Genomic DNA, 22,801 nt, shown 5'->3' on the forward strand with positions numbered 1-22,801 from the left:
GAAGAGGTGCATTTCTCTGAACGTTCTCAAATCCGTGCGGTGCGAGCACCTGGGCTTGTAAATTCATTTCAGCAAGGCCTCGTTCTCATCAGTGACATGGAAAAGGAAGCCTTGAGACGACGACAGCCTCCGTGTGTGTGCTGCCTCCTCATGCAAAATTTAGCACAGGCTTTGTTTGAAAGTACTCCTCCGAACATAATTTGAACATGCTTATTTTTTGGTTGGGATCCTAACCATCTGCTAGCAGGTGTTTGGGTTTGTCATGGATTTTGTTTTATTACCTTTATCATCTTATCTCTGCTCTCTTTTTGTGCAACGTTGGATAGATCCTCACATCCCATCTGTTTTATGCAGCGGATGAAAAATCTGCTGATCAGGACTGTGTCTCACACAGGGTATAGGATTTTTATTTGGAATTACTTTGCCATGGTATCATATTTGCCATTTTAACACATCAGGCAGTCATCTCCTCACAAGTGTGCCCACTTGCTGAGCCTTTTTTTTCTTAGAGAAGATTTAAAAGAGTGCTTGATCAGATGCCTTCACTATAATCCTAATTCTTTTATTAGAGGTTGAATCTCAATGCTCTTCTTACTCTTTCCAGTCATGGCTTGTACTAGCCAACAGAAGTATTATTATAATTTTTCCTCATTTTTAGAGCCCATACACATTGACCCCCTCTGAGGAGGCACAAGATTGTTCTCCCTTCACATGTGCTTGTTTTCCCTGTGTAGTCTGTAGGTTATTTGTTCAAAAAAGTAAAAAATCCCTAAAGTCTTATGATTCAGCAGCATTGAAAGTTAAATGTGTACTGGAGAAATACAGGTAGAAGCTTGTCTGCAAGTCAAAAGTGTTTGAAGTGCTTTTTTCTGATGGATTTGTGTTTCTATTAGGCTAACCCAGGCAAAATAAATGTTGCAGGTGTCAAATAAACTCAGTTCATCAAAATGCCACTTGAACATTAATTTATTTTTAACAGCAATAAAAAGAACAAATTTAAAAGCTTTGCATTTAAACCTCTTTAATCATGATAAAGAGATGAATGAAAAAAGTTTCCAGGGTGTGAGCTCTGTGTATGTGTAAATAATGAGCAGAATTAAATTTTATTTGTAATAAAAAATTCAACTGAAGGCAATAGGAAACACATGCAAAGTTGTTGTGAGTGATCACTATTGCCCAGATTTTCACAACCCTAAATAATTTATTATAATTCTGTATAATGAAGGAGTGTGACATTGAACAACCACCCTTCTCTTCAGCTCTTTCTTCCCTTCTGAAGAACAGAGGGGAGCTTGTTCCAATGAATTGTTTATTTCTGTGAAACTCAGCAATTGGTTGCAAAATGGAGTCTCACTAGAAATAAGAATTTGGGTTACCAGGAGGATGCTGTTATCTTATTTTCAAGGACTCTAATTTTATAAAGGAAATGTAAGTTTTGTGTATAAAAGTCAAACCTAATGCTATACTTTCAATTTTGTAAAAATGTCTTGTATTTTTTAGTGTGTTGATATGAGTTGGTTGATATAATCAGGCGCTCAATAAATTATTATTTTTAAAAAAATTGAATTACATGCTCACATACACTGTTAATGATACTGCAGCCCAGGCTGCATTGCCTAAAGCTTTTGACCTATAGCTTTCCATTTTATATTTAGTGGATGTAAGTCAGGGGTACATCAGTGTTTGTTACTTTTGCTGAAATGATGTAGGCTAATTTTTTTGAGGTATAACATTAATTGTCTTCTAAATTTGCAATACACAGAGTACACAATACTCTGACGATATTACAGGGTGTTAAGGTGAGTGGAGTAGCTTCATGCAGGTGTTATCAGAAGTCAGATAGACGACACAGGGTCACGTGTTACTGTGTGCATGGCTTGGGAAAGCGGATCTAGTCCGCTGGAGTAAGATGAGCTCCAGGATTTTATTTTTTTTCCCAGTTTTATGGTAATATTTGCTGTAAACGCTGCTCTGAGTGTTTTACATGCTTGAACAGCCAACCAAGTAAAACTGCAGTTCTGGATGGAAGTCGTTTTTCCTAGGAGAGCCAAACTGACATACACAGAGTCTTCAGCAAAACACCTGTGTGCTTACTTAGTGCTCAGGTACTTGGCTAAATTGAAGCACTAACAATTACTTCTGTACTGCAGGAGTGCGGGGATGTGGCAGGATGGTCCCTTACAAGGACAAGTAAAGCTAAAAACAAGGTGCAAATTTATTCGAATTTCAGTGCAAGATTTGGGTGTGATACCACTGGGAGCAGAGAATTTGTTAACAGAAGATGCAGATTTTGTATTTTGGGTTACCAGAAAGTGCTTTAACTCATTACTTTTACAAGATTATTTTGGACACCTCTAGAAGGCATTTCTGTTAATAATTTGCAGGCACTACAGTATGTCACTGTCAACATATACTTTCACAATCCAGTGTCTGTTCAGTATATTGACTTCTTGAAAGTAATTTCTCCTTTAAAAAAAAAAAATCCTGAGGGGTTTGGGGGTTATTAATTGCAATGCCAGAATTGTACAGAATTACAGTGATTTTAGTCTAATAAATCATGTTACTTATCAACTGAGTTTATTTTTATTAGTTAGTACTGAAGCTGTGAGCATTGTTTATTTCATTAGCTTGTAAATGTTTGTCTTACTGCTGAAGACAGCACAATCTCCTTGGTCAGTAATATCCTTGGTAAAGAGCCTTTTTTCCCTCCCTCCATCTGACCAGATACTCAGGTGATTCATGAATCATCTTGTTCCTTGGCTGATGAGCTCCAGTTGCTCATCGACCTTCTGGACTAACTTGAATTTGTCTGGCTGATGAAATGGGGCTGTATCATCAAGAATAACTAAGTGGGCTGTGTTGCTTTTAGTGCTGTAATTCAGTAGAAATACTCTCAAATTGTTGGAAACAATGTGTTGGTGTCAGATTTGTTTTGTGTGAATTTCAAAACACTTCTAAACCTCTCCCTACTGCTGTGCAGATACAAAACATAATTGTCCCTTCCCATCCTTGCACTCCCTTTTCACGAGCTGGATCCACCAACTCCTGACTTCATGCTGCACCACACACATCTTGATGGGTCCTAAAAGTTTCATGCTGTGTATATGGAAGTTTGCATATTATACTAATGTTTTCATAATCTAATTCACATCTGAGATCAAAGACAGGAGCTACTTGCAAATGGAAAGTTTGAAGAAGGTGATCATGGAAGCATCATTTAGAAACTGTTTCATTCTCTGTAAACAGATCCTGCTGCTCATTCATGAAAGCTGCCCTATGCCTAGTTAAAGGTCTAAAAGCATGAGGTACTGGAAGCAAAATTAACAGTTTGGGTTGTTTTTTTGGTTTTTTTTTTCAGTGGGCGAATTTGTGAGTGATGCCCTTCTGGTACCAGACAAGTGCAAGTTCCTTCACCAGGAAAGGATGGACGTGTGTGAAACTCACCTGCACTGGCATACTGTTGCTAAAGAGGTATATTCATCTCTCTTAAAATGTCCTGCCTTCCTTCTTTAGAGTTGTATCGCTCTTCTGAGTACGAGTTTAAATATAGCAGTGACAGGGAAAACAAAAAGCAGTACTTTTGAGTGAATGGCTTTTTGTTCTGCTTTATCAGGTAGGAAATAGGAGTCACTCTGCTGAGCATATCAGAGTCCACTATTGGATACTTAACGTTGACCTTTGAACACTGACCCTGCTTCTGACACTGTTTTTTTTTCCCTCCCATCCACTCACACACACACACACCATGTTTTCTGCCTCCTCCTGCTTCCTGTGTTAGTGCTGCTCTGGAACTGAAGATGGATCACTGCTGCCTAGGCTTTGCCTTTCTCATTGTTTGCAGTACGGATATTGGTGTGCCAGGTGCTTCACAGAGATCAAACAGGCATCAAAGAATGCAGTGTTTGAAATGTAGCATAAAAATGTAGGAGAGCTGATAAGGCAAAGGAGTACCCGAAGACATTTTGCAGTCAAGCAAAGAGTTTTTACAATTTACCTTTATGCTTTACTGAAAACAGAAATAAAACCTAATGTTATAATTGCTAATGCGTTCTGGACATTTTTGTCCCTATGTAGAAAGGTTGTAGTAATAAAAGCTGAAGTGAGCTTCATGAAAATTTCTGGCTGCTATTTTGTTGGAAACCTCTTATTTTGTAGGTAATCTCACCTTCTGGAGGTCAAAATTGAAAAATGCTTAGAAGCTTCAGATTTTCAGTTCTTGCTTGAATCACACTGTTGCCCCTCAAACGAAGCATTTAAAGCACCAACCTTCATGCAGGCAAATTCTAGTCCATTTTAAGTACTTGGAAACTTGAAATGGCATGGTCTAGCATCATCACTGTGCACCGTTGAACTGTTTTCCTTTTTTCACCTGTCCTACATCACTGTATCTTTAAGGTAGAATTATCTTTCTGTCCTATACTGCTGTATCTTTAAAGTATAATTATGCACAACTGACTGTTTTCTGAACAAGGCTAGAAGGTGCTGCACTGGCAGAGATGTCAGAACAGATACAGTGTGTTTAGAGTATATCAGGTATTTTAAATGTTAATCTGTTTTGCAATGAACTGTTTAATAGCATTAATACATCAGGATGAGGATTAATGCATCAAGCTATCACTCGGCCTTTGAGTTTTCTATTGATGAGGCAGACCCTGTGAGGATTTTAGACAAGAGGGTATGGTGTTGTCATATATGGGAGGAGAGGTGTCTTTCTATACTGGCAAAGACTAAAGAGCAGGGGATGGGAGAGCTTGTTGCTTGCAGTGGTCACACAGACACAGGTAGGGAGCTATCTACAGTGCAGGCAGCAAACGGGCAGGTGACCTCTCTAAATCATGTTTCAAAATTCAGAGATCCTGCAGTTCACCAACCTCCTAAGGCAGTACGCAGCCCCTTAGGTTTTCTTGAAGCCTGGGACATCTTGTCTGGCTCCCTCCGTGACACTTTTTTTTGCTATTTGCTTTCTATTTTCTATTTCTGTAGTCCTGTAGTGAGAAGAGCATGAACCTGCACGACTATGGCATGCTGCTGCCCTGTGGAATCGACAAGTTTCGTGGTGTGGAGTTTGTTTGCTGCCCGTTAGCAGAGGAAAGCGACAATCTTGATTCAGCTGACGCCGAAGATGATGATTCAGATGTCTGGTGGGGAGGCGCAGATGCAGACTATGCAGATGGGAGGTAAGAGTGACGTTCTACCCTTCAACTTGTTATTATCGTTATTAAAGATGCCAAAAATCTGTCTAAAAGGCCTCAGTGTGGAAGACTCACTGCTTCTTATAAGTGAACTTGCAGCTATGATGGTTGAAAACATCAGTGCTCTCCTCCTCTATTTTTAACTTTCTACAGACAAGCTTATTAATACAGTTACTGTGTTTTTGATGCCTTCATCATTTTTTCAGTGAGAAGTACTGCCATTTTTATAACAAAAATGCTTGAATACTTACTTTTTGACAACTTAATGATAAATACTGTACACTTTAGATGCTTCATGTGCAGTCTGGGGTACTGCAGCAGATACTCAGCCAACATACCTGTTGGAGGTTTTGAAATGTCTTCATAATAGGCATTAACTGTGTGCCATTATTATTGTAAGGATATTTTTCTGCTGACAATTGCTTTCTAAACATGATCTAAAAGAAAATCTGTTTTAATATCTAGCATTTGACAGATTCATTAATATATTACTTAAGTCAGAGTACAGAGGTTTCCTTTGCAAGACAGCCGTGTGTGGGAAAATACCATGCTTGTCTTTACCCTTTAACATCCCCTGTGCACACAGGCTGATTTTGAGCCAAATATGGGTTATGACTGTGTTGTAACTGAGTGGTCTGGTGCTGTCAAAGCCTTTTCGTATCGCTCTCTTGAGCATGTTAGACAGCAGTTGTGAGAACAGAGTACAACGTTATGTCCTCACAGTTGAATTCAAACAACTCTCTAAGATGGCTTTCTCTGTAAAACTAAGGTCTACATTCATATTCTGTTTGTGGTCCCTACACTTCTATCAATTTATACTGTGCTAACACAGTGTTTCTACTTCTTAGGTGATGATACTGCATCTTTTACAAATAATATGCAAAATCAAAAACTTGGGGTAGATTGCAAGTGGTATCAAGGAGAACCCTGAAAACAAACAGGAACTGAATCAAGTGGATAATGTGGAAACTTAGCAGTTCTGAATTGCATTAAGTTTGGGGGTTTTAATAATACAGATGGAAACAAGTTCAGGAACAGTGTAAAGATGAAGGACAGTGATTAAATTGCTGTAATTTGGTGCAGAGAGATGGCATTAAGACAATGAAAAATTGGAAACCGTGGGCATCTAAATCTTTCCTGACAAAGCATTAGCAAGTGTTGCAGGGAAGAGTTCTTTGTGAATAATGGAATAAGTTTAATTAAAATAAATATTTCCCTGTTGTAGTTTCCAGTTGTCTCTCATAAATGGGACTGAACGATCAGGGCTGTTTGATGTAAGAAACCTGCATCAAGTAGCATTGCATCTTCCACCTTCACATCTTCAGGCTTTTTTCTGATCTGTACTTCCAACAGCTGTCAAAGTGTCACAATACATAATTCTTTCAGTGGGATTTGTAAGCCAACCTTTGGACTGTTGCTGTGTCACTTCTGTATATTTCATTTAGATTTTGATTTAGATTGCCTTTTGATAAGACACAAGTACAGACCTTGGTTCTAATTGATACAAATGTGCTTTTCTCTCATTATACATATATATATACACACACATAAGATAGACACATAGATCTATCTAATATACCTATTACCTGTCTTACCTATATGTCTTATATTTATTATATATACTTATATATAAAATATGTAGATGTAAAACTTTTCTTTCATCCATCTGATCAAAAATTCCTAAAATATTTTAAATAAAAGAGCTCACAGGGTGTATGTAGATTAGTTTTATTTATATGATAGATATGCCTTTTATTTCTGTCTTTTTCATGTTTGTCAGTGAACATTTAATTTACAATTCTAGTCTGTTTTGTTCCTCATAAAGCAGTTTAATATCTGAAGAGAGGAGTTCAGGAATAACTTCATAAATTTTGTATCCTTTAGGAATAGAAGCTGTAATTGCATTTGAATCCATTTCTGAAGTCCCAAACAAATACTGATTTTTTTTTTTTCCTCCCCTCCCATGGAAGTGGATACAAAAGGAAATTGAAAGGATCCTTTTATGGGGCACTTGTACTTCAACTGCAGATGAAGAGCCAAGCAGTTTGTAGTTCTTTTACACTGACTCACTCTTGCTTCTTGCTGCCTCTTCAGCTTCCCATCGGCGTTTAAACTGTGTGTACTGGAGCCAGAAATACTCTTGAAATTTAGTCATATAAAAAAAATAAATTACTCATTTCTCATGCAGCCATAGGTGGTAGTTCAAATTTTGTGTGTGTGTATATTTGTACCTATATAAGCGTATGTTTGTGTGTGTATAAATATATATATATTTATGCGATAGTCCTAAACTGATTGTGAGGGAGGAATGAGGAGAAAGGAAGTACAAAGTAGGGGGACATTTTCCTACTGCTAAATTGCTTTGCCCGTCGTTTTGTGGCTGCTACTACACATGCTTTGTTTGTGCAGAGATATGAAAATTAGAAGATAGGAGCCAATCCTTTAGGAGAAGGCTTTTGTGCCATTACTGTGCTGTGGGTTTATGGCGGGAATTCCATTGCATTCCTGTTGTGGCAGTTACTGTGTTGACTTTTTTTACCCATTTCTACCTAGAAGTCATGACTTCTGGCAAAAATGAGTTGCCAGTACCCCATGGGTACTTCCATTTTTTGCTTCATTAAGATCTGGGTTTGGTTCTGTTGTACAAATAAGGCAGTTTAGATGCGTTTGCCAGGCGTATCTCAATGTCTTTGGTATTAAAAGTCATAGAGTCATCCAGGTAGAACATAACCCACTCTTCATACCTAGGTGGAAACCAGTCTGCTGTAAATGAGACCAGCTGTAGGATTTCAGATTCTTTGTTTCTCACATCTGGCTGTGGAGCCTTCTGCTCGGTAGCTGTGGGTTTGTCTCTCACCCAGCCCATGCCCGCTCCTGGGAAGCAGAACCTCCAGGCTGGCTGCTTCACACTCCCTTCTCTTGAAAATGACACTGGAAAACGTTGGGCACAAATCCCCCTGTCAGCGGGTGGTGGCACAGTGACTGCCACACATCTCAATTCTGTGAGCCTTCGGAAGGGCTGTGCCTGCTTTAAGATGCCCAAGTCAAAGTGAAGGTGACATGTTTGAGGTAGAGTTGCCAACCTGAAAAGCAAATCATTATATCCTCGTTTCTCAAAACTCCTGTCATGAGAAAGCAGAATCCAGCAAGTGTAGGTGATGTATTGTGAAGCAACTTTGTATCTCAAACTATTCAGATGTAAATTTTAAAATATTTGCATTATGATTCTGAATATTTAGAGGAAACCACATTGCGGCAGTTCATTTTGTAAATGCCCTTTTTCATACTCTCTTGTGTTTTTACCCCCAGCAGTTGTCTCTGGAGCGCTGCATTTTCTTTTTTGTTTTGTTTAGTGGGTGTTTTCCTCTGCGCAGGAGGAAGCAAAGCTCAGCAGCACGTTGTATCCGCACTGTTGGAGAGCACATGGAGGCAGTTGGGCTGCGGTGCCATCACAGACAGATGATCTTCCTACCCAGTGTCTGGTCACCACCTGGGACTGGGCGTAAAAGGATGTGGCTTGCCTTGTGGTGTGGCTTGTTGGCAGTATTTGGGGAAAGGAGGGAGGATGTATTTTGGTGATGGGTGTGATATACCCACTTTGTGTTCATGAGGCCAAGAGGCAGGATCCACCCAAGCTTTTGAAATTGCATCAAGTCACGCTTGCCCTTAAATAGCATATAACTCTGACTAAGAGGTCACGAGCATTTTTCAGCAGTGGTGTTCCTTGCTGTTATCCACACCTTTAATTAAACTTTACCTTGAAGACTGCCTGAGGGACAGCCAGATGCAGGTGTTGGCTTTCAATATAGCTGCAGAGCTCTCCCCGCATAGCTACAACTTAGTCAAGTGACCTGCAGCCTCTGGCTGCCCTTGAGACTCGGCACAGACTCATGGCCCTCCTGCCTCTACCTGGCCACTTGCTGGAAGCTTTGGTGTCCTTGATGTTCAAGGTTGAACGTCTTTAGGAATGATGGCCAAGCTGGAAACTTCCAGGTTTTCTCTGTCTACATCTGTCTTATGCGGGCCTCTCCTCATCTTCCTGTCACTGTGCGTGAGTCCTCCCAGGCTTTCCCTCCCACTGGGGAAACAGGCTGCTGTCTTTTTTCTTCTTGCACAGCAGGGATGCTGAGGCACCATAAGCCTCACTGTTGAGGGTTATAGAAAGCTTTTTTTTAAGTCCTGTGGCTCAGGAGCAGAATACAGTGCCTTAACTTCAGCCAGGTCTCATTTTTCTAGACAATCTGAATATGTTTTCAAGGTCCAAAACAGGAGATTTAATTTCTCATTGTTTTTCCCTCAGCAGATTAGGCCAAATTAATTTTGTCTGTCTGGTGTACAAAACGTATGTTCAGGCTGATGTAGCAATTGGGAGGTGGTGTAAATGTCACATTGTAGGGAGTAGTGTGTTTTACAAGGGTTTGGTTTACAGTTCCTCATACAGTTCCTCATAAACTTCTGCCAAGCAAAGTTTTATGGTTTGTGCACACTTGCCATTAGGATGGTTAATACGGTAGGTTTTTTACTACAATAAATAATCCAAAGGAGTGCAGTCCACTTTGTGCTGATAATTAGGCACCTGTGAAGTAAAACTAAAATTTGTGCTATGTAGGGTGGTAGTCATGTTGTTCTCTGGTTTTGCAGCCCTGTACCAGACTGAGCTCAAGGATGAGTGCTCATCTCCTAGATGCTGCAAAACAAGTATTTAGTGCTTATACCTTTTTTGTCTCCATAAAGAGCTTTTATAGTTTTTTTTAATGGTATCTGGAAAAACTGGCTTTTTTCATAATTGCCTCCTCCAGCTCGAATCTAAGAAATCCTGAAAGGTTTTAAGAACTTGTCAATTTTTTCTAATGGTGAAAGCAGTGCTGTATATGTGCCTCTTATGCCTGTTATGTTGAATTGTTTCCAGGTGAGAGAGACCCTATGCTTTGAATTACCAGTCTTGTTCTAGCATTTGGGGAAGAGGAGTCACAGGGGCCCGACAGAATTGCTTTGCTGAGTAATTTGTTAAAGATCGTCACTTGACATGGAGGAGACGTACATTTCATTTCTTTAGCTTTCTATCTCTTTTTATGTCGATATGACTTAAGTGGTACAAAGATGTTAACACACGGTTTTACCTAGTGAATTCCCTTCAGAAATGTCTGCACGTTAACCTCAGTGTCAAATTAGTCACAATCGAAATTCCCCAGAGTGCTGTCATTAAATCAGGCTGTCACAAGGTGTGTTTAAATTGGCCATGGTCTTATAGTGCCCTGACCTAATATAACAACAGCGTCCTCATGGTATGTCACCTCTCTGCCTTGACACAAAGTAAGCAGGCGGGCAGTTGGGATGTCTTCCTGTGGCAAATGTTTATGAAAAATGTCTAAGACTAAACAGTGATGCATAAGCAAGTATCTTTAGTAGCATACAAGAGTCAGTATAAGAATTTTAAAAGTCAAATTTAATGGAGTTTTGGCATTTCTATACGTGGGGTATTGTCTTTCCTTTTGCAAGCGTAGCTTTGACTAGCTGCTGCTTAATTCCCTTTGTTTGGGTCTCTGTTCTTTAGCATTCTCTATGGTCATGGTGCTCATCAACAAGGACTATCCAAAACATTAAATCCTCTTGCCCCGTTTCTCCCCATTACATCTTCCTGTGTCCCACTCATCTGTCTTTTTCCGCTGCTCATCTCTTCATCTGCTCCCCCAAAATGTATTTGGAAATACAACATGGAAGAAGAGCCTTTAGGGGTTTGTTTGACCTGGGTATATTTCTGGTCATTGCATATTAACTGATCAAGAAGATGAAGCAACCAAAATGCTCTAATCTTCCTTATCTGTTGCTGTGATGGGTCCTTTCGTCTCTTAGGCATTTGAAGTATGCTGGAAGAAACAAACATGGCTTTAACACGGTAGGAAAAAAATTGCAAAACTAGGAGGCTTAAGGTGGTGGTGTTGATACTCATATTCATTGCCTCCTCTCATTTCAAAGAGAAGTTTGTGTTTCCTCCTCAGAGAGCCTTGGTGGACAGGCTTTCAGTCATACCTTTTGTGTTGGCCATCAGCATCTGGGTGCCCTTTATTTAAGTACACATGCCGGGAGGCTGGCTTCTGATACCTGGAGTAAACCCCTGCTGTGGCCCATGGGCCCTGGGGTGTCAGAGTCCCCATGCCATGGGAAGGGCTGCACAGCTGAGGAAGAGTCAGGCCCCGAGCGATGCCAGGATATGGCGCTTTGTTGATGAAGAAATCATGGTGGGGCAGATCTTTCAGAGATTCTTACTGCTTCTTAAATCCTTTAATTTCTACCTGTTTCTTCATACTTGTATCTAGTATGTAGATGTGCTTCTTGACCATTCTTCCCTCCTCCTCTCCCATTGTTCTTCTGTTAATGTTGTCTTGCATTGAGTCAAAAATCTGAGGCTTAATTAGAAGTCCAGCTCTGATCCCAAAAGATTTGTCTTGTTCTTCCTGTTAATGTTGTCTTGCATTGAGTTAAAAATCTGAGGCTTAATTGGAAGTCCAGCTCTGATCCCAAAAGATTTGTCCAAAGAACGTAGAAAAAGGATATCTGGAGTCCTGTTGAAGTTTTTGCTATTCTAAAGCTAAAAAAGTGTTATTGATTAAGAAAAAGGAAGGTTCCGAGGCTAAATTCTTCATTGGAAACATGCTCACTGGAGGAAAAAGAAAATTAACATTTTGAATCTGTTGAGTATTCATCAGTTTTCAAGCCGTCTTGTCACTCATGTTAAAACAAACAAGTTCTCATTGATGTAAGCTTCTTCATTAAATTGGAAAGTCAATTTCTAAAATTTCAGTGAGAAATGCTCCAGTGGGAATCTCCTAAATGATTCTTTAAAAACCCAAAACATTAAAAGAAGAAAAAATCCACCTCCTACTCCCCAAGCACTTGAGCTAGTAAAGCTGAACCAAACGTGAAGCTGGACAAAGGGTCCGTACTGCGTATTCTGACTTAGAAGCAGGAAATTACTTCCATTTGGATGGATAAAAAGATTTCCCTTTTTCCATGCTATGCAGAGTGAGCTGTAGGCTGTTCATACCCCCGAAATTGCAGGAAAAGTGAACCCGGTGCCAGCAATGGTATGCCTGTTGCAGAGGTTCAGGGGCTGCTTGGTGGGGAGCTCAGTCATCCGTGACACAGGAGCAGGGAGGAGTGCAGCCAGAGGCAGTGTTCTCATCAGCTGTCCTAATGCAAATTGTTCCTAATTGGGAGTCAGTGCCCTAAAACGAACACTAGGAATTACAAACCTGCTTTGTTTTTCTTGCTTTTTTCCCCCTCCTCTGAAGGCTGCCATCAGTATCGGTTAACACCAATTATTGAAGTAGGTGGATTTTGCACTACATGAATCGTCCATCACTAAATTGGTATTTTAGAGAAACTGAATTAATTTATGGAGATAGTGTTGAAAGTGTTCTGATTTTTGCAACGTATTTCAGCTAATTGGTCAGAAGTTCATATGTTCTTGATTGAGGACATATAAACTGAAATAGAGAAAGTGTTTTATACCTATTCTAAAACATTCTTAATGGTATGGCTTATCTAAGAACTGTCGTTTTATAACTATTTTAATGTTCAAACCTAATTGCTTTTCTTTATAAATTAACTAAGGTATCTCCAAATTGTAGGCATAATGTTACTGCTTATGTTGAATAACTCTAGAAGTATTTTGTCCTATTCACATATTTTATGTGCTATTAGCATATTCTGTGTCCCACGTTCTTACATTAATTGGATTTGTCTTTCATGTTGGCTATTACTTAATATTCAGGTAGTTCAAGATATATTTTTAATAGCAGGTTCTTTTTTCTTTTTAACATGGAGGTTGTTAAAATAAAATTCAGAAAGCATAGAAACACCAGAGCATTAATGACTCTAGAAAGACCGGTGAGTGTTGGATTTCTTCTTAGGACGAGTAAAGATAGAGTGGAATTGATGAAACAGCGCATTGCTTTGAGAGGTAATTACAGCGATGCTGAGCTGGCAAATCCAATCACCATTTGAGTATAAAGCATTAACTGAAGTGATGGATGAGGCTATGGGTGGAGAGAATTAATCTAATTGAGGAAGTGATGAGTAGAAGATAGCCAGGCTTTCATGACCTCTGTTGATAGCAGTTTGCTAGCTGTGCACGCTACCTATATGACTTAAGTAGATGTTGAGCTTGTTTCAGGAGGTTAATGGCATTAAACTTGCACATTTAGTAGAAGGCTGACTTGCAGAGAAGAGTTACATTTTTTGACCTCACGATACAGAGCCACTGGCTGCTGTGTTTTCCTTAAGTAATAGGCAAAAATTTTATAAGCAAAAATTTTAAGTTGTCGCTTGTAATGACTTGTGATAACTGAAATGTGGGAGAGAAAAGTCTACGTTCGTGTAGTCATCAACTTGAAACCCTTCTGATAAGTGTGCGAGATGTACTGAGTAGTTCTTGTGGCATCGTGATATATACTACCTCATTTCAAACGCTGTACTATTTATAAAGCATGAAAAAAATGGGAAGTGAGAAATTTACAACTTGGTTTTTCAACACGTACTGTCACACCAGCATGACTGTGTGCCAGTGCTTGCAGAGCTGGATATCCCTCCAGAAAGTTATCCAGCAGTTCCAGCTCTTATTTTACCTTTCAGTGATATTTGTCATCTGTACTAGAAATAAGAGCTCAGCATTGGGGTGGTTTGTGGAAATTTAAGAATTCCACCTCTTGTGAGGTTGTGCTATTAAAAGGTACCAAGGCAGTGTAGTAAAGCATTTTCTGTAGTAAGTACTTTTTTCCTTTTGCCTTCTAACAAAGGCTATACACTTTGAATACATGAATCAAACAGCAAAATCATATCGGTTGTTTGGGGTTTTTTTTCTGACAGAAGACTTTTCCAATCTTGAATGTGAATGTTTTGGCTTTGGTTACATGATGACAAGCCATTTCTTCACATGGGATCTATATTTTGGAAAATGCTGAGTTAAAAAAACCCCAACAACCCACTCAAATTGTGACCTGAGTGAAAAATAAAAGGTAAAATGTTGATCTAGAGAACTAGATCTGTGTTTGCTTCTGCCATGAAGATCTTCTGCTAGGCTTGGCATGCTGTGGCCACCATAAAAAGCTTGATGCAAAAGGTGCCCCTTTTTATTCTGGCTCCATGAGTAGACATAATCTGCTCTGCAGAAGTCCTGGCCTCGTAGCTTCTGCTGGTGGCAGCTGTATTTAAAAACCTTAAGATGGCACATTTTCTGAAAGATGCTATTCAGTGTCTTAACTTGAACATCTAGAGTCATTGCATGCTTTGGTGGGTTTTTTCTGTTTGCTTTCCCAATTGTGAAACAAAGCTATTCTTCCAGTTTTACCGTGTCCTTGTGTGAGGATACCAAGACATTAAATTCCACAAACAGGGCAAGTACTTGGTTTGGTACAGGGTTCAGACTGTCTGCCTCAGATAAGCTGTAGCACAGCAGGTTGGATAAAGAGATATGGAATAGTCCTTTCTGAGTACGGCAAGAGTTTTATGGAAACAAGCACGTCAGATCCAGATTTTTCTGCTGATTCTCCAGCTGGCTGAAATAGGGCTGCACAGGCGACCTTCACTCTGCCTTCTTCCGTCACGTTCAGTCTTAATGCATTTCTGATGTCGGGATTTTGAATTTATTATTTATTCAGTGTCATCAGGCTCACAGAGCCTGATTTTGTGTATTTGCAGCTATGTTTACTTTTTAGTTTCTCTTTAGCAAAAATAATCAAAGTGAGAAAAAATACGGATTAAATTTATTATTACTCTGTGCTTCTCTAAAAACAGCATACTTCTTGCTGAATTCTCCTGCTTGCAAAGAAAACTGTCAGAACAGTAATAACAGCAAAAGCTTTGTTTCAGAGAGAAAACTAGGTCAGTTTTGAAAAAATATTCTTGCAGATCAGTCAACAGGTACCTTCTGCAATTGCATGAGATCAAATGTTAGATGCTACATAGTAGACCCATCTTTTTAAGAAGGTCCACTGTAGAAAGAAATCTCTAATGATATAAAGTATACCTTCTTATTTAATTATGTAAAAGATAAATGTATCTGTCAGAGGCAGCAGGACAAGGAATGTGTGTTTGGTTTTTATAAGGGTTCTATTTGAAAATTAGATTAAAAGATTTTTAGTGCAACTTCTCTTGTTTTCTATCAAAGTTTATGAAACCAGGCATGTTTTTGGTATTGTTTTGTATAAAAGGTTAAAAAAATAGAGTAAAAGGAGAGAGACAGTCTGAAGCACATAATTCAGTTGTTTGATAAGGTATAAGAACTCAAAAGCAGCCTATATGACACTTCTTGAAATAGCTTACTTCAACTTCATTTTTTCTATTGAGCACTGTGAAAATAAACATGATTGCAACCTCTTCAGTAAATGGAGCAAAAAGGAATATAATTAAAAGTGACAAAACAAATATCTGAAAAATACTAAGCAATATGAATTGCTTGTCCTGACTTGCTGTGCAATAGAAGGTGCCCACCTGAGTTCTTAGAAGGTTAACTGTCTCTTAATAGGTGTTTATATGTGTCCGACTGTCACGTTATTTCTTCTAGTTGTGAGACAGCAGATTTACTAACCTAGTAAAATCCAACCCTAATGACAATAACTAAGACAGTTTTTAAGCAGTTTGTGCTTTTGTGGTCACTTAACAGACAGACCAGAAACATTACTGCTAAAGTACCTTGCGGGTCAGACTTTCAATTCTGTAAATCACTGTAATTTTCCGGACTTCGTTGCCAATAAGCCATTTAAAAGATCAGTTACATAGACTGGAGGTCTGGCATAACCCTTTTCTTTCCTGGCTCTGTGTTTAATCTCACAACTGCAGTGCAGTTTCATTCTTACCCTACAGTCTGTCCCAGCCTCCCCCATATTTCAGGAAAATAGACCTTTTTGGTATAACTCCTATTCTTAGACTTTCAAGGTGAATGCTGAAATCTTCATTTCACACTTGATTTTGACTTCTTTCCTCTCTTCCATCCCACACAAAATTACTTTGGTGGTAATTGTTTAAATTTATTACCTGGATACTCAGTTTCATACAGTAAGTATACTCAGCTTTGTCTTGACATAGGCTACTGTACCAAAGCCAAAATTAAATAACAGAAGGTATAGTGAAGTGAGTGCTCGTGTGCCAAAGTGCACTGTTGGCGTAGTTTTTAGCTTGAAGTAGTTCCTGTGTTGACTCATATGTTTAATTAGCAACACCATTCAGAGGAGTGCGGTGGTGGGATCAAGCCCAGTTTCTGAGAAATCTCGTCCTTCAGTCGGCTGAACTTTTTCTAGCATGCGGAGTTTGGAATCACAGAATCATCATGGTTGGAAAGGACCTCTCAGACCATCGAGTCCAACCATACACAAACACAAAAAAACAACCCTACAATCTCGGGCACTAGAGCAGAGAAACATTAGGTGGAAAATACCGAGGCCTCTCATGGGAAGGTTTGTTAAAGGAGAATTTGGTTCCTTGCCTGTTAGCTTTTGATTTGCTTTTAACCAAAGGCCTGGTAATTAGGCCACCTCAAATGCACTCATCTTCTTGTTTGGATTCCAAGTATGTGTCCTACTCTTGTAATTTGTGTTGTGTTTCTGTTCTGCGTTTTCTTTTAAGACATTAACTCTTTTAAGGCATGTAGAAGTTCACAGTTGGATCTGTGAAGTGTTTCCACTCCCACAGTTAAGGAACTCTGTGCTCTGGAGTTTTCCTGTTCACAGGAATAAATATATATTTGTGCTCATCATTAATCTTCTGCTAGAAGCAGAGCTAGACCCAGGCTGAATACTTGAAAATTCAGTCCCATCATATGTTTTCTGGAGATCATTTGGAGGAGCTGTAGAGGCTACAGAGGGGTAGGGGGTTTTGTGCTTTTGGGAACCTGAAGCACAAGACGCTAGAAACTGGGATGATGGCACCTACTGTAGTAACGGTTATGGATGCTTAAATTGCCAACAGTGCAGCCTGTTGGGCTGAAAGAGCACAGCCTGCAAGTTACGTGCAGCAATTGCTTATTCTGTGTTAATTCCCAGAGCTGTCAAAAGCCAGCATATAAGGCCTTGCTCTCGGTAGGCAGATGACAGCTTGTTTCTACTGCTGATTTGGTTCCTCTCCTGGAATTAGCTTTCCCCTAGCTGTTTGCACAGGCATGGTGGCTGGTAAAAAACACAGTCCAGGTAGAGTCTGTTTGCAATAAAATATATTTGCAAAGTGTAGTGAATGCTAATCTTTCCAGGTATTAAAACATCTGTCTTGAAGTCTTGAACACCTTTTCGTTCTTTTTCACTCACTGATGGGGTATGTGTTTTTGTTCAAGTTACTTGGCAAAATCAAGGTTTACGTCTATCCAAATGGATGAGTGTTCATTACGGACAAACATGAGCCACTTTCCAAAAACAGTAATTAGTCCATAATTATTTGTTATCCTAAATGGAAAGCTTTGCCACGTTTTTGTCTGAAATTAATAGTTGAAGAGAGAAATCTCTTCTTAAAGCGTAGCTTTTGCTGTGTGGGGCTACTCATGCCCCATGAGTTCTGAAATACCGTTAGAAAGAAAAAATTGTTGTTCTTGTCATCTGTGTTCTGCCTCTGTCCCTATTGCAGGTTATTGAAATATGGAAAGGGAACTTTCATTTACTACCATTTTCTTATTTCTTGAACAGCAAGAGGTAGCATAGTTCTCTTTCCTTTCCTTTACCTTTCCTTCAGTTCTATCTTCACAAAGGAACAAATGCACCCTTCTGAGTGAAGTGAATAAATAATACGTCGGTGCCAGCTTTTACTGCAATGATGGACTGAGAAAAGGAAGTTATTAGATATACATTAAAGATCCATGGTTTAAACATTGCTTGTAATGACACACTTAGGTGCATACCAGCAGAGTTGTACAGTGGTACGTGTGTTAAAACCAGAAATGTGCCCATTGGCACGGTTGGTATGTTTCTGCTGGAGTCAATGGAACCGATTACCTCTTTAAGGCTGCCTGGAAACCCCAGTGTGTCTCTGGCATCAGAAATAGAGCTAAAACCACCAAACGTCAAATATCCCGTTTCACCACATACCGGAGCTTAGTTGATTTGTATTAATGACCCAGTGTGCTACTTGGACACTCAAGAGAAGCATCATTTCTGTGATCGGGGAAATGGATTTTAATACCCCATATGTGAGGAGGTTGAAGTGGAAGGTTCAAAGCCATGATGATCTCTGTGTCCACCATGAAAAGAAGGTGCTGACCCTCCTTATCACGAGTCTCCACTGACAGGAGGTTGAGCTATACTAATATTGGAGGGGGAAGGGGCGAGTATTTTCACAGCTGCATTCAAGCCTAACAATTTACCTCTGTTGTTTACTGCTGAACTGTGAAATTCAGATGATGATGATAATAAGGCTTTACAAATCTATGAACTTACCAGTGTATCAAGTAATTGTTTTGAGCAGCCTTTGAAAAATCCTGTCAGGGGCACAACTAAACTAAAGCGAAATGTCACCAATTTCTTGTAAACGAGACACTGCAGTCTGTGGTGCTAATAAAATCCTGGCTGGGGTGTTATCAAGGGACTATACAGAAAAAGCCATCAAGGTAGTGTTCCAGGAGAAACAAGACTGAGTCATACTTGTTTACCGAAGAAGGTAAAATATAATAATAATAATACCAGGAAGTAAACACACCTGGAATTATTATTAAATAAAACTCCAAGACTTCTGAGTAAAATATCAGTATCCACATTCATTTGGTAGGAAACCTTTGTTTGAAAATGGTGGATTTAAACTGATTACGGTGATGAAAGGTGTGCAAAAGGTAGACGTGCTGTCTGGGGAACAGCACCATGGTGGTGCTAATTGAGAAATGTGAATGGTACCAGAGCATTTAGCATGACAGGGAGAAAGAGCTCTACACACTGTGCAAGAGAGGGGGTTTTGTCCCCACTTGAAACGTTGATGCTTTATTCCAAATGTTGAAATATAAGTTCATTCCCTTCTCTATTGTTCTCTGTTGTCCCTCTTGCATGCACGCTCTTTGAAGAAGAGCCAGGATGGTAACAGTAGTTAAATCCAAGGAAACAAAACCAAGCGTAATTTTTCATGTTTCTCACACAAGGTAGTGCCTTTTCTAAGGTACCTTTCATACTAAGAATGTGTGAAATCCACTGACTGTGTTTGCAACAGAAATTGTGTTTGTAATATGTGAAATCCACTTCTGTGTTCGCAACAGAAGCACATCAAGACGTAGCATTTTTTGTATTAAACCTGTGTCTTTCAGCATGAGGCTCCAAATCCTGTGACCACTGCCAAATACTGGGGGACCCCCTCCTTCCCTGTGGCTCCTGGCTCCTGAGGAGCACTGCTGAGGGGCTGCGTGGTATTGTTTTTCTCACGTCCTTCGTAGCCGCGGCCTCTGAGAAGGTCTGGTCACCTTCTGTGGGCACTGCTGAGCACGGGAACTGTGATGGACTCTCCAGAGTCCGTGACTTAGGGGGTAGCCTTGATATCTAATGTCAAGCTGTTGCTTTTGTTTTTTTAGTTTTTTTAGGGCTTGCTGGGGTACAGCCCTGCCCGTTGTGTGTTTGTGCCGTTTGGTCTGGGATACTGGGCCATATAGCTGAACATCGTTAAACCATCAGAATAGTGCCGATACAGTTAATTCCCTGGTGTTTGGCTTCATTCAAGGAGAAATCTGTTAAGAGAGCGTGAAGTACTTCATCTCCCTGCCCTCTTCTCTTTGGAAGACAGTGGTAATAGGGGAAGAGAATAACTCGTCTTTGTAAAAATAAAAATAAAGTAGACAGTTGGGAAGATAATTAATTTCGGAGAAAGCCTGGAGTGCTTCTCTAGAATGTGAGCATAGCTTCATGCTTTTATACAATGAGAGTTTTTATAAACCTGTTAAATAGGGAAATGACCTTCTAAAGCCGGATTTCAGGCATCTTAATTGTATAAGTATATAGCAAGGCTCTCAATTCCATTTAGGTATCTAAATTTGAGGCAAAACCACTTCTATTTTCATTGTTCCTTTTTCTTGAAACTTGCAGTGCAATTAAAAAAAAAAAAGAAAGGTTGGCCTTGGTACTGAGAATTTCCCAGTGAAATGCTGTGGACTGATATAGCTGGGTTGATTGCTTTTGTGTAGCTAAAAACAGATGGATATTGGATGCACGCGTACAAATTATTTTTGAAGTGGCTTTCCATATGACTTACTTTCCTTTGTTTGTTTCATTAGTTTGTTTTTGTTGTCCTTTTTTAACTTTATGAGCTTGCCAGTATCTGAGAGTGATCGTTCATACGAAAGGAAGAGGAAAAATAATTGCACTTTTTTTAAAGCATGCTGTGTTTGTAGCTTACGTGGAGAGAAAGACAGAGAGCAGCTTTCTTTAATGTTGAAAGGCATATGTTGTCTGATGCTCTTGATCAAAATCTGCGTGTTTTATACTTGGCATGCCTAGTTTAAATGTCTGTAGCTAGCTAGTACTAGAAGCCCCTTAACCTGGAGATCAGACACAGGTACTGGACTTAGAAATCCACCTCAGTCTTGCAGTTGAAAGGTGATAGTGTACATGTAGAGTTTATTTCATGCTCATAAAACGGTGAAGTGCTTGGTAAGAAAAATAAAACAGAAGAAATCTGTTGTTCAGAAAGAGTTACTACAAAGTAAGTAGAAAATTTTGAACATACTGGAATTCGAATGGCAGAGGAAAGCTACACAGTGGCGATTGTGAAATTTCTAAGCCACTTCTTAGAAATCAAGAAATTAAGAGGAAAACCCAGGGGTTTTGTGCCCTTTTTCAGTCTTTCTCCCATGTAAATAGAAATAGATCATCCCTTATTCAGAGTCCTCTGCAAGTTGGCTGTTAACCACATCCATTTGTATAACCCACCTGGGCTTGAAAGCTTCATTATTAGTCTTTCTTGTGTTTTCTGTAGGCCAAATATTTTAGGGAGAAAGGTCAGGAGATTAATTCTTGTTTGTATAGAGACTTAACTTTCTCCTAATAGAGTCAGACCTGTGGCATAAAAGATTTTTATCAATGATTTTTTTAACTACTTCTTAATACCCTATTAAGAAAGATCGTACTGTCCTCCTTTTTGCTCTGAGTTCACTTTCAAAATTGTAGTAGGCAACCTATTATACAAGAAGTATTACAGGCATGGTCTCTGAAATGAGGTGAAAGAGAGAACTTGTTAACATCACATAAAAGGCTGTTCAAGCATATGCAATGCCATGAAAAAGATGCGAAACTACTTGTGTATGAAAACAACAAAAAGTCACTGCCTGTTTGAATATATAAAGATCGTTTACTCATGAGTAGTGAATTTCAAGTAGCAGATCAGATTAACAAACCTGAGACCTTGCCACGGCTGGGCATTAAGCTAGGAAGGCTTTCAAAAGCACCAGTAGTGGTAACTGAGCAGATGTTTCTTGGCCTGTTGCCTGTGTATCATTCAGAATTAAGAGTGATCCCAGAAAATTCTTGACATATTAAGCCACCAAATACATTTGGTAGTCAACTGGAGTATTTCCTCCTATTATCCAAAACTGATTAAATCCTGGGAATTTTAGGCAGCTGTATGAATTTAATGCACTGTGATGATTATCACCATTTAGCCAAATAGTTTGGGGTTTCTCAGTGAGCGTAGGGCTGCTTCTGTTGCCATCCTTAATACCTGTTGGTACCATGGGTCTTCTATGGAGGCCTTACACATCAACTGGTAGTTGGTAGTGCAGAGCATCTGCACGTGTTGACCAAGAGAGCACCTTATCAGCAAAATGATGGGATCTTCACCTCTCCAGCAGTGCTGCTGTCACACAGAAGACCAAAGCTGGGTCATCTCCTTCTCTAGGTGTTAGATCCTGAAAGGCAATGTTATGGCTGCTGTCTGCTTTGAGGTGCCAGGAGGACATTAAAACCTCAAAGATAGGAACTAGCAACGGTCACCTGAAACATGAGTTGCAGCATCATGTGTGCCGTGTCTCTTCTGTCCTTTGTGAAAACGGGCAGCTCTGTGTGCTATTCCTGTAGAGAGGTAGCTTCTCAGTTCACACAGCACCTAACAACAGAACAAAAAACTCAACAGCTGGTGTAGGCAACTCCAGGGCAGTTCAACACTTGGTAGTCCTCTGTGAACAGCGTGTGAGCTAGTCCACAGTGAGCCTCAGGGTAAAATGCTGCCTGAGTGAGAAAATCCCGAGGAAGACTCTCGTTTCCATGTCCATAGGGACTGGGTGCGTTTTGAGCTGATTTGAGCTCAAATCAAAATAAAAAATGATTTGTTGACGGCAGCACGGAGCAAGCATGTTTGGAGTGTTACTCAGCTGTCAAAATACAGTGTTGCTGATGGGGATCCTTTTTCCACCCCTGTGCAAAAGGAGGAGCTCCAGTCTGGCATCGTGCTAGTTTTCTCACTGCATTGCTAATTTTGACTTTTTTTAGGTTTTTAGCATTTCTGATTCCTTACTTGATGGGACATTCCAGAGTCCCTGATTCTTTCTTTTTTATTTAAAGGGGGGGGAAATGAAGAAACAGGTAACTTCTTGTTCTTAAAAGAACTTCTGAATAACATGTTCTCTCGTTACCTTGAAATCATTTTGTTGCTGACATATTCTTAAA

General features: G+C 39.6%; 1 protein-coding gene across 5 annotated transcripts in view; it reads left to right on the top strand.

Annotated features, from left to right (window-relative positions):
• APP (amyloid beta (A4) precursor protein) overlaps positions 1-22,801 on the top strand; it is a 183,901-nt gene that overhangs the window by 59,222 nt on the left and 101,878 nt on the right. For all 5 annotated transcript variants that reach the window (XM_014938124.1, XM_014938126.1, XM_014938125.1 and 2 more), the window contains exons 3-4: positions 3,359-3,471; positions 4,984-5,177. In XM_014938124.1, the coding sequence (XP_014793610.1) occupies positions 3,359-3,471; positions 4,984-5,177 (307 nt within the window). The remainder of the gene's footprint in view (positions 1-3,358; positions 3,472-4,983; positions 5,178-22,801) is intronic.

Source organism: Calidris pugnax, unplaced genomic scaffold, assembly GCF_001431845.1.
Source record: "Calidris pugnax isolate Ruff unplaced genomic scaffold, ASM143184v1 scaffold25, whole genome shotgun sequence".
Lineage (NCBI taxonomy): Eukaryota > Metazoa > Chordata > Aves > Charadriiformes > Scolopacidae > Calidris > Calidris pugnax.